Source organism: Mchenga conophoros, linkage group LG12 (genome assembly GCF_057382185.1).
Source record: "Mchenga conophoros isolate Kocher_MC1m ecotype Shallow Benthic linkage group LG12, M_conophoros_male_GT1.1, whole genome shotgun sequence".
In the NCBI taxonomy this organism is placed as follows: domain Eukaryota; kingdom Metazoa; phylum Chordata; class Actinopteri; order Cichliformes; family Cichlidae; genus Mchenga; species Mchenga conophoros.
Window position 1 is genome coordinate 28004627 of NC_140537.1, and position 12535 is coordinate 28017161.

The following is a 12535-nucleotide window of genomic DNA, read 5'->3' on the forward strand; positions in this document are numbered from 1 at the left end:
AGCACAGAAACAAATTTCTGGTGCTGCAAAATGCTGCATATAATTTAATGTTTGCTTGATGCATAAAGTTAAAAGATTAAAACTAATAAAACAAGTTTCAAAAAGAGACTTTTTCATTTGATTACATTTTATATGATGAATTATGCAGAAAAAGTAGAATTGGGCTGAAAGATCTATTGCTTTATTACCTATTCAGGTTGTAAATCTTTTTTTTTAAAGTAACTAATTACTAATTATTTTCAAAAGTAAAGTCACAGGATTACTTTTTGGGGGAAGTAATCAGTAATTACTTACTGATTACTAATCAGTAATTGATTACTAATCAGTAATTAGTTACTGCTTACGGTACTTTTTTCAAGTAACCAACACTGGTGCAGGCTTAGACTGGTACCTTATCAGTGAGATTATGGGGGTGATTGCAAGTTCCTTGTGTCAAGCCCTGATCAGCTTGTGCTTGATCCTTTTCCTTCCAGTGTTTCAAACAGGGTGATATATTTATTTTTATGCCCTCCTTTGGTCATTGTGCCAGGGAACGTTCCCCATCTCCAAAGATTTTAAAATAATAAATAGGCCTTTTGTCTCATGGAACACACAACTCTGTTACACACTATTAATTGCTTTTAAGTGAAGAAAGTGTGGGTCAACTGTAGCATTACAAATCTGAAAAGATCATTTCTGGACTTTGGCTTACTGCTGATGAGTCACTTGAAGCTGTTGAGTCCCTTTTGATTAGCAAATAAAGTCACAAAACTTGGTTTGTGGCTGTCCTCTTTTAAATCTCACATAAATACAAGATTACGTGAATGGCTCAATTGTATCTCTGTGTATGCTCTTTGATCAAAGGAAAGGTGGGTGGTCTTAACTGTACTAATGCTTAGCCCAGACAATAGGAGTGTGGGTGGCTGTGTGTTTGTTTGTTCATTATTACTCATACGATACCTTCGTGGTACTATGATTGTAGGACTTCCTTTGTACTTTACATCAGTACCTCACTTTAAAAACATTCAAATCTGGACCAACAAAATATTTCTAGATAGTGTTTCTGTGTGTTGTGGTGTTCTACTGGTGCTGCTGTGTGTCACAATTAGTTTTGTACTTTTAAGGGAACTTTCTGGGGGATTTAGTCTGTAGATTGTCTGGTCACAATGGCTTTTTTTAACCTGCCTTGTTGTTGTTCTTTTACTTTGGTGAATCACTGACCTCCTTGAGCTACAAGGCTCCATGCACGTAACATACAAGCTCTGTTCCTGCTACTAATGCCAGATTATACCAGTTGAACACAGTATGTTAGCACTTAGCTGTGTGTGTGTGTGTGTGTGTGTGTGTGTTGGGTTAGATGGCTGGTATGAGATCTAAATCCCCCTCCGACCCCCTCAGATCAGGTATTGTTGGGGCTCCTTCACCCCCTCAGACTCCCTGCAGGCAGGAGAGAGCCGGTTAGTTGAAAGGCGTTTCCTTGCAAGACAAAAGTGTTCGGTCTCATGTGTCTTGAGGTTGTATTTGGAAGCTAAATAGTAGGTTTATATGTGAAGGTATGTGAAATGTGTTTTCTGGAATGTTATTTACAAAGATACGAGTTCAGTACTCTCTAGCAAGTGTCAATATTTGTTGACATATTTCATTAAAACCTACGTGCTTTGATTTTGTGAGAGAGAATTAGAAGTCTTGTTATGAGTTTGGAAAAGTCTTAAGGGGTCATACCTTTCTAGACAGCTTTTTGACCATTTTTATCATGGTGTTGTTTAACAGTACTGTCCCTTTTATTTTTTGTAAGGCTATATTGCTGCTTGCTCATATTTCTTCTTTTTTGTCACGCAGAAAGTAGAAATCCATCATCAGACCCATCAATACTCTATTTTTCATGAGATTTACTGTGACTTGAAACACATTAACAGAAAATGTGTTTTTGACCATAATATTTGTTTATCCAGTGTGAAACTCCAGCTATAGCTCATCTTTTAACGCATTTACTGATTACATTTGCATTAAATGCCCTTTTTATTTTTTTAATTAAAAAAAAATATTTTAAAGTCTTTGCTTCAAGCATCTCTTATATAAGGTTGTAACGTATTAAGCAAATTTGTATAGTGGCACCAGTATACAAAGATGGTGAAATAAAAGTTGGTTGCCAAATAACAATGCATTGACAATTTTCACCTTGGTTCTAACATTTCTTTACTATTAAAATGAACCGCTACAGTGGGACAAAAAAGTATTTAGTCAGCCACCGATTGTGCAAGTTCCCCCACTTAAAATGATGACAGAGGTCAGTAATTTGCACCAGAGGTACACTTCAACTGTGAGAGACAGAATGTGAAAAAAAAATCCATGAATCCACATGGTAGGATTTGTAAAGAATTTATTCGTAAATTAGGGTGGAAAATAAGTATTTGGTCACCTCAAACAAGGAAAATCTCTGGCTCTCACAGACCTGTAACGTCTTCTGTAAGAAGCTTTTCTGTCCCCCACTCGTTACTTGTATGAATGGCACCTGTTTGAACTCATAATCTGTATAAAAGACACCTGTCCACAGCCTCAAACAGTCAGACTCCAAACTCCGCCATGGCCAAGACCAAAGAGCTTTCGAAGGACACCAGGAAAAGTATTGTAGACCTGCACCAGACTGGGAAGAGTGAATCTACAATAGGCAAGCAGCTTGGTGTGAAAAAATCAACTGTGGGAGCAATCATCAGAAAATGGAAGACATACAAGACCACTGATAATCTCCCACGATCTGGGGCTCCACGCAAGATCTCATCCCGTGGGGTCAAAATGATCATGAGAACGGTGAGCAAAGATCCCAGAACCACACGGGGGGACCTGGTGAATGACCTGCAGAGAGCTGGGACCAAAGTAACAAAGGTCACCATCAGTAACACACTACAACGGCAGGGAATCAAATCCCGCAGTGCCAGACGTGTTCTGCTGCTGAAGCCAGTGCATGTCCAGGCCCGTCTGAAGTTTGCACATGGATGATACAGCAGAGGATTGGGAGAATGTCATGTGGTCAGATGAAACCAAAGTAGAACTTTTTGGTATAAACTCAATTCGTCGTGTTTGGAGGAAGAAGAATACTGAGTTGCATCCCAAGAACACCATACCTACTGTGAAGCATGGGGGTGGAAACATCATGCTATGGGGCTGTTTTTCTGCCAAGGGGACAGGACGACTGATCCGTGTTAAGGACGGAATGAATGGGGCCATGTATCGTGAGATTTTGAGCCAAAACCTCCTTCCATCAGTGAGAACTTTGAAGATGAAACGAGGCTGGGTCTTCCAACATGACAATGATCCAAAACACACCGCCCGGGCAACAAAGGAGTGGCTCCGTAAGAAGCATTTGAAAGTCCTGGAGTGGCCTAGCCAGTCTCCAGACCTCAACCCCATAGAAAATCTGTGGCGGGAGTTGAAAGTCCGTGTTGCTCGGCGACAGCCCCAAAACATCACTGCTCTCGAGAAGATCTGCATGGAAGAATGGGCCAAAATACCAGCTACTGTGTGTGCAAACCTGGTAAAGACCTATAGTAAACGTTTGACCTCTGTTATTGCCAACAAAGGTTATGTTACAAAGTATTGGGTTGTATTTTTGTTATTGACCAAATACTTATTTTCCACCCTAATTTACGTATAAATTCTTTACAAATCCTACCATGTGGATTCATGGATTTTTTTTTTTCACATTCTGTCTCTCACGGTTGAAGTGTACCTCTGGTGCAAATTACTGACCTCTGTCATCATTTTAGGTGGGGGAACTTGCACAATCGGTGGCTGACTAAATACTTTTTTGCCCCACTGTAAATACCAATGCCAGTTTTAGTTCCAGTTGACCTTTGAAAACCTTTACAGTACTCCTATATTAGCTCTTGCCTTCAGAAAAGTAAAAATTAAACATTAAAGTAAGTGCATGGCTTTATAAGGTGTAGAGCAAGCAGTAGTTTACACACAGTTGGACCTACTGGAGTCTTACAAGAGGCACACTGTGGATTTTCCTTTAATAATGTCTTCAGCCTTGGAAAAAAGGGACCCCTGTCCTTTAATCTCATAACAAGCAGCGACCCTCCATGTGGGTCAGTCTTAACAAATCTGTTCGGTTTCTCTCAGTCTCTAATGAAGAAATTGGAATAGTGCATCATAAGGTTTAAGGAGTTTCTGGTATGAAAGAAGGTTTGAAAGCTACTCGGATGTCCTGCTTCTACTGGCAGGGATGCATTGTTTTATTCCCATAGCTTCCTTGAAGAAGCTGGCATGCATCTTTAAGGTTACATAAACCTTATTGAAAGTGCTCTTGGTCTGATCTTTAGTCTTACGATTCTTAGTTGGTCACGGTTGATTGGAATTGAAATGCAGTTTTTTTTTAAATCCTTTTTGGCTTTCTGTAATGTTATTCTTCTATGTCTGCATTGTTGAGTTCCCAAGAGTACTTTGCGCCATGTTTCTCCTTCCAAGTATTGTTCCATGCCACAGTTTGACTTTATTGGATACAAATCAGACCAAACCAAGAGACTCAGCTCTATCCTCAGCAATCACACGAAAAAAGCCTTTAATAGTTGGGAGTGTTTGCTTGTGCATGCAGTCACCTGTTGAATGCCAGTACTACAGTGATCACCACAATCCCCTTTTTTTGTTTCTGTGTTCTTTTCTTTGGCTGGTGTTTGTTTCCTTCCAGTGATGTTTGTTCATAGCTTGGCAGGTGTTTGAGTCATTCATATTCTTTTTTTGCTTAGCTTATGAGAATGAACAAATCCTGAAAATATTTTTCCCTCGGCAGGTTAAGAGATGAATGTGGAATCCCTCTAATGATGGGTTTGCATCTTGTTTCTTTATGATTGGAGGTGTTGGCTCAACCTACTTTGCAGTTGAAAAAGTGCTTAGTCACATCTCCCACCACTACACCCTGTGTAATTATATCTATGTATAGACCTGCGGGTATGCTATATTTGGGCTGTACATAATTGTTACAGTATATTTCATACTCCTATTTCAAGAACTGAGTGATACCAGCTTTTCTCTGTAAATACACGTCTGGCATGACTCACCTGCCGTTTGCCCTATTTCTAATCTTCAAACCTAACAGTACCATTTCATATCATACCCTCACACTGGACTCAGAGCTGCCCAGCATGATGGAGTCTTTCTACAAACATCACTTCATATTCTGTGATGTAAACCGATAAATTGTTGGCTTCCTTTTCTAATTAATGCTCAGGCAGAGTCTGGAGTTGAATTGTTTGTATGCTGCTCCGACAGCTTCGAACAAACCACTAAAGCCAATCATAACAGTGGGGTGGGAGTGTGTGGCGTATTATGGCCTGACATGATGGTCATAAAGTTAACTTGGTTCCCACTGCCAATATCCCTGTGCCAACTAAAACACTCAATTACGAGAAGGAGAGGCTGGTGTAGCGTTGGGGATTAAGGCCTACATTGTGTACAGTAAATCGGCAGGAGACAACAGGTATTTGGAGCGAGTGGTGGTTTTGAAATCACATGATCCATTAGCGGTCTTGATTATAGGTCTCAGCCTGTGCTAAGCACATGTTACAGAACAGAATAATTCAGGTAAACAGCCATTTAGGATTAAGAAGGTCTGGAAACAGATGATGGCAGACAACAGACTTGTGTTTGCGCAATGACTGATGCAGGTTTGTAGATATTTAATTGTACTTTGCATTTGTAAAAAACTGTTATTCTGTTTTTATCAGTTCTTCAGTTCACTTTTTTGTTGGATTTCTTTCTGTTTTATCACATATCACATCTGCATTTGTGTCTAATCTAATCTACTTGTTTTACAGGATTTGTTTGTTTCATTTTTTTTTTCGTGTCATTGTGTCACACATGTTTATTTTCCCGCTGGGTGCATAGTTTCCCAAAATTCTGTCTGTGCTACCTCACCAGAGTGATGTTTATCGAGCCTCCGTGTAGAACGTCCCTGTAAATCTGGTGTTTGAGTACGTGAGGGAGAAACTGAGGCTCTAGCCTGGTGTCACAGTCTCCTCTCGGTCCTGCAAAGCCTGTTTGTTTTTAGATCTGGCCCACAACAATACCCGACTCTCCGCCGTGCACACACTATCTCACATACACTGCGTGCAGAGCTCACTGAGAAAACAAGCGACAGCCATAACAAGGACTTAAACAGGAGCTGCACTCCGTAGGAAAAGCTGCACTCACTTCCCAGGCTGGTGGCTGACTCACCACCATCCTATTATACACTATAGTACTTGAAAGTCCCCAAAAAGTCAGGAAAACAGCGCTTGACGTTTTTTGGCACCATTACACAAGATTGCATTGTCGTTTTCAAAATTCTCCTCTCGGGAACACAAAAGCAAAATGCAGCTTTGATGTTTACAATAATAAATACTGACATCTGTCCCAGCGGTAGCAGAGAAGAAAGCTCCTTTGTTTCAGCTTGTTTCTTCACCGGTCAGAGAAGAAATAAAGGAGGGCGAGATCTTTGTTTCGGACTCTTTGGAAGTTTGAGGCGCACACAGGCTATTTTTTTTTCACCTGTCTAACCTTTCTGTTTCAACTCCTTCTCCTCCACAGGGGTCTTTAATTAAATGTGCTGCTGCAACAACAGGTGCTCACTCACACCCTCCTATTACTCAGTAGAGTTTCCTTACTTTCTGTTTATGGGACAGCGGCTGTTATTTTCTACATATAATTCACAGTTTACAGTGAATGTACTGTGAACCAGTGCACCATTTGGAGACTCTCCAGGACTGGAGAGGTGCTTTAAGAGCAGATAATCTGTCAGCTCGTTCTAAAAAGAGCATCCGCATAAAGATTGAAATATTTTTCTCTTTCCTTTTTCCATAATCCTGCTGACAGACAGCCTGAAAAAAAGTTGGCATTGGTCTTTCCAGAGAAAATGTGTTTGGATGAACAGTACCTATATGCCGAGCTGGAATGGTCTGCTGCAGTTATCAGCTGTATCGATGTTGTTTTAGTTTATTTTGTTTTAGTTAGGATATATGATTAGAGGTTTTAATAAAAATGAAATGGTCCTCATAGGTAGCAACAATGTGAACATTTTACTGTTCAAATGAGACATCTGGCTTTCTGGACTGCTGCAGTACCCTGTTGGTAAAGGTCAAGCTGACCCGTCTTGTAGTATTTGCAGTGGCACATTTGTTGGGCTCAAGTTGAGATTCCCATCACAGTGGGAGAGTTCAGGATCACAGTGACGCCACAGCATGGCCTCTTCTTTCAGTTTCTCTTGTTTCCACTTCTCAGATCCTGGATGAGATTGCAGAACAAGGGATAAAAATTTATCAGCTACCTGATGCCGACTCTGACGAGGACGAGGAGTTCAAGGAGCAGACTAGAGTCCTGAAGGTGAGAGAGGGGCACTCAGCTAATGCCATCTTTTCCCATAGGAGGTCCGCCATTTCCCTCTGCTGGTTCAGCATTCTCTTCCCATTCATCTTTGCTTCCCTTCACTGGAACTGCTCCTCGCTGATACCTTTATTTTCCACATATTCTTTCCTCTGCCTTTGGGTGTCCACTAACATTTGACTTCCTTTCCCAGGCAAGCATTCCCTTTGCTGTCATTGGCTCCAACCAGCTTATCGAAGTGAAGGGGAAGAAGATCCGTGGTCGTCTGTACCCCTGGGGTGTAGTAGAGGTGGAGAATCCTGAGCACAATGACTTCCTGAAGTTGCGCACCATGCTTGTGTGAGTATCTTTGGTTATAATTTGAAAAGTAAAGTCTTATAAAATCTAACCAGAACTTTTGCCCTGTTAAGCTTGTTGCTGCCAGAGATGAAGTTAAAATCTGAGCTCTGCTGCCTTCTAGTGTTTGAAGATGTGATTGGTGTCTGTCTGTTGCAGGACCCACATGCAAGACCTCCAAGAGGTAACTCAGGATCTGCATTATGAGAACTTCCGCTCAGAGAGGCTGAAGAGAGCGGGCAGGTGGGATCCTGTTTGATATAGCAAAGCACACGTTAGTTATTCCTGTTTCATTCAAGGAGTATAATATTAATCACTTCATTTGTCCTGCAGAGCTGTGGATGAGGAGGTGTTGGATAAGGACCAGATCCTGCTACAGAAGGAGGCAGAGGTAAAAACACACGGAGCAGATTTGTGTATTTGAGCAATAAAAGTGAATAGCCGTACACACAGACCTCAGCAGTCTGAAATCGAATTAAAAAAATACTAGCCTGTGGCGCTTTTTCACTTTACTCATTTAAGGCACAGACTCGTGCATAATTTAGCGAATACTTACATTTCAGTCTTACATCATTACAAGTATATATACAAATTTTCATTTTCTTTGCAAACTACATAGAAACCTGTTCAGTTTTAAAGAGAAATAATGTGACCTGTAAACCTTTGTAAGTAAATGAAACTTTATTCATACATTAAAGGCTAAGGCTGTTTACGGTGCTTCACATTTGTCCAAACTAAATCAATGTTCCAGGCTTTCAATTCAGCACTCATAACATATTTTCACGTGTGTGTTTCCAGGTTAAAAAAAAGGATTTCTATCATTGTTCTTTTCTTTTTTTGTTAAAGTAACAGAACTACACAGATGAAAAGCATAAATAAAAAGCATAAAGTAGCTTGATTTCCCAGTGAAATCATGATGTCTGTGAGCCATAAATCTGTAAATGTAGAAAGGCTCAGTTGATCGTTTCATCTTGAAAACAGTTCAGTAGAATATTTCAGGGTGAAAAATGGCTGACATGGTGTTCAGACAGCACACGAGGATTTGATGACTCAAGTAGGTCAACTCTGGCACTCGGTGTATAGTCAGGTATAAATGCAGAATCACACTGAGCCTGCAGCACTGTAACATAACGTGCTTTCAAAGGTCATGACCACAGTTTTAGAAGCTGCAAATGCAAACCAGGAAAGCAGCCTGTTTTTCTGTCTGGTTGTATGTTGGAACGCAAAAACATTCTTATTTTCACTCGATATGCATTGTTAACCTTATGGGCCGCTGAGCCTGCATGTCATCAGGTCATAACCTGTTTCCTGATTGCCTTTGATTGGCCTTTTTCTGTTACTGCAGCAGGGCACCATAGTGAGCAGGTGGGGTGCAATCAGAGCTGTTTGTAAACAATGTCTCCAAGCAGGATATGCCATCACTTCCTGCCTGGGTGTTTTTTATGGTGGGAACAACCTCAGTAATGTTAGGAACCGAAGCCACAAAGCCAGAGGGATCGTTTGTTTGGCTGATTTGTTTAGATGTCGTGAGAGGTTTTGCTGGGAGGAAATATCACAATGACCTGTGATACTCCCTAGATTCCTAAAAGGTCCCAGAGTAAATGAATAAGTAATTGTTATTTACATGAGAGGTTCTTGGAAGTAGTTGTGTACTGAGAACTGATTAGGAGTTCCGAGTTGTGTCACATTCAATGATCGGATAATGCACCGTATGAATGTCAGTTCAATGTGCAGTAATGTCAAATTTGTTTTTCTTAAATTTTCAGGCAAATTCAGCAAATAGCTCAATACATTCTTACAGTTAGGGTTAAATATACATTTTCTGACACTTTAGGGTTTGTTTTCCTTACAGTCAGAGCTGGAGTAGAGTTAACAGCCCACAGGAGGTTTAAACTAGACTTTCTAAGTAGGTAATTCAGTTGCAGCAAGATGCCATCTTCCCTTGTTTTAGACAACATAATACTATACAGTAGCAGACTTTTCAGTCTCTTAGTTCTGTGGAAACAACCATATTTCACCTACTGAGAAAAAATAATCTGGCTTGAACTGCTTGAAGTTCTGTGCTCTGCCACAAGAGGGCGAGAGATATTAACAGGAGAGCTGCTGTTTAATAAGAACACCTGTGATCCTTCTGTAGTGCATCCTCACTGTTAGTTTTAAGTACTGCCTTTGTTTTAGTGCTTTTTACTCTTTAACGTCTACCATGTAGCAATTATTCATTTATTAGTTTGCATTGATTTTATGCTTTATTTATTTTTAAGCTTTTTGACATTATAGCTGATATAAATACTCTCTATTTGACTAAATGGTGACTAAACAAACACTTTTTTTTTTCTTGTGTAAACAAAATGTTATTCTGTAAGCTGTTTCAGATGGCAGTTATTTGGCTGCTTTAGCCTAGTTAAATACTGAGTGAATTATACTGTTGTCAGATGAGAAAGTCCTCCAATTTCTTAAGCTTAAAACAATTAAAATATTTTATTATTAAAGAGAAAAAAGGCTTATTTTTTCTTTTCTGTTAATATGTGAATATTTTCTGGGTGTGTGTGAAATAGGAGAAGTACTCTTTGAAGCAGACATTAGGTCTTGAAGTCACACATTACATTTCGCCACAAGCTGATATTCTAAGAAAGGCTGACTGAATCAGCAGATATGTGTGTATTTTAACCCCAGACCACGACCTTCTGATAAGTTTATATCGATAGTTTGGTTGCCTAAATCTGACCAAACTAAATGAAACTTACTGATGTGAAAGTGGTCACTGCTTGAAAAAAAACTTCAATGGGGTTTTATTTTCATCTTCTTTCTCTTTCTGTAGCTGAGACGCATGCAGGAGATGATCGCACAGATGCAGGCACAGATGAAGATGAAGTCGGACGACTAAAAGGGTCGGAGGTGAAGGGAAGCACTGTGACCCAAGCCACCAGCACACACATATACATAAAGCATACACACACATGCATACACTTAGTTGTCCAGCCCTGCCACTCTGCAGGCCCACCAGGAGCCATTTTCCAGAACCACATCATCTATGTGCACACCACCACCACCTTTTCTTCTTCTTCCCTCCATTCTTCCATCCATCGGCTGTTTGGCAGCTCTGTCTCTTCAAGACTCCACATTCAAACTAGTCTCCTTGTGGGAGTGGGTAAAAAAAGAAACAAGTTATGACGACGATGTTTGAATACTGGGTGATTATCATTTATCTGCTATTTAGCCTTCTTAGTTGTTATCCTCAGCGTTGACAGTGACAGCGGTACCGAGCGGTTTTACCGTCACACACGTGTTTACATAATATACAAACTGTGAGTTTCACCTCACAGGTCAAAACTTTACAATGCATTATTTTCCATTTATTCTGCTATTGGGTTTGAACTCATTCACTTAAAGGTACAAATAGTTTGTTTCTCGTTTTTTCTGTTGGTTACTCATCACTCACCCATCACCTTCACCTCTGAATAACCATTAGTGCCTGTTTGCTTCAGCCTGATAACGCAATAATTATAATTACCACAGAGATAGATACATGCGGTAAACCAAATCTGGTTTTCCTAAATGTGTTAGACTAGAAACTTTATTGTTTAACCAACAGCTAAAACTAATGCAAACCCTCCAGGCTTCAGAATTTCAGGATTTTTTTGTTTTTTTAAAATGTATCTGTAATACCTGGTTTTAATGTGCCAAACTATAACTTCAGACTGAAAACTAATCAATCAGTACTGTAAGTTACAATGTTCCCATGTTTGTCTCAGAGACATCATTTCATGTATAAAACGGTCAGCTTGTACACTGCATGTGCAGCTTTTCAACTTACTGTATTCACTCATTTCAGTTTAAATATGTAACTGAGCTGTGTGTAAACTCCCTCCAGCCCACTGTGAACAGCAGACCTTAACATTTCCCCAGCACTGCCGTTTAATCGTGCTTTCACTCATTTGCCATTATTTCTTATTAATGTGTCAGTTAAGACTTTGTAGATGTCGACATGTTTTGTATTTCCTGTCTCAAATAAAATTTGTTAAGAGAACAAAAGTTGACATTTGCTCATTTGGGGGCAGGGGGTACCTTTGAGACTCATGATCGACATGACTTGGCACTGTTACTGTTTCTAAAACGTGTGACTGTCTGTGTTTTCAGTTTGGTTTCCTATGTAACATGTAGAAAAAAATGTGACATCTGTCTTGCACAGGAAACTCTCATAACATCCATTTTCTTGTCCACTTATTCACATTAAGTTTATTTAGGGAGCAGGAGCTAATTTTAGCTGTAACATGGTGAGAGGAGCAGTACACCCTGGATTGGGTCGCCTGTCTAAAGGAGGGATAACAGAGAGACAGCAACAGACTCTCACATACACACATTCAGCTTGAAACCACCAATTAACCCAACAAGCTAGAGAAAGCCCACGTAGGTCTGAGACAAACAGGAAGTTCAAACTAGGGACCTTGTTACTGTGGGGCAACCATTTCGCCGTGAGAACAGGCATAGGAAGAAATTTCAAAGAGGTAGTCGTTCCAGACGTTTCTTTGATTATTATTATTTTTTGTTCATTATGAAGTTGCTGGCACAAAGTCCAGCAGCATGAAAAGTAAATCCTATTAAGCTTTGTGAATTTATCAATTTTATTTCTTTCTATAATGATTTTTTTTTTTAATGTAAAAGTGTAATCTGCACATACCGCAAAGACGTAACCACAAGGGGAGCAGATAGTTATAAATAGTAAAACCTTAGGTCAGACTGAGGACTTTCAAGTTGAATAAATAAAACGTAAATAAAAGGTACAAAGGTTACAAAAAATATGAATGTTTCATTGAAGACACTAAAAACAAGGCAAACTTTTGTAGGTTCATCAGGTAAATATGTG

The 12535-nt window shown here is 39.8% G+C and overlaps 1 protein-coding gene across 1 annotated transcript in view; it reads left to right on the forward strand.

The window, feature by feature from the left end:
* Nucleotides 1-11703, forward strand: part of LOC146562800 (septin-2) — a 29745-nt gene extending 18042 nt beyond the window's left edge. The window contains exons 9-13 of the mRNA XM_085294992.1: nt 7234-7335; nt 7529-7674; nt 7831-7914; nt 8005-8062; nt 10490-11703. Coding sequence (XP_085151118.1) covers nt 7234-7335; nt 7529-7674; nt 7831-7914; nt 8005-8062; nt 10490-10555 — 456 coding nt within the window. The 3' untranslated portion in view covers nt 10556-11703. The remainder of the gene's footprint in view (nt 1-7233; nt 7336-7528; nt 7675-7830; nt 7915-8004; nt 8063-10489) is intronic.
* Nucleotides 11704-12535: the final 832 nt, after the last annotated feature.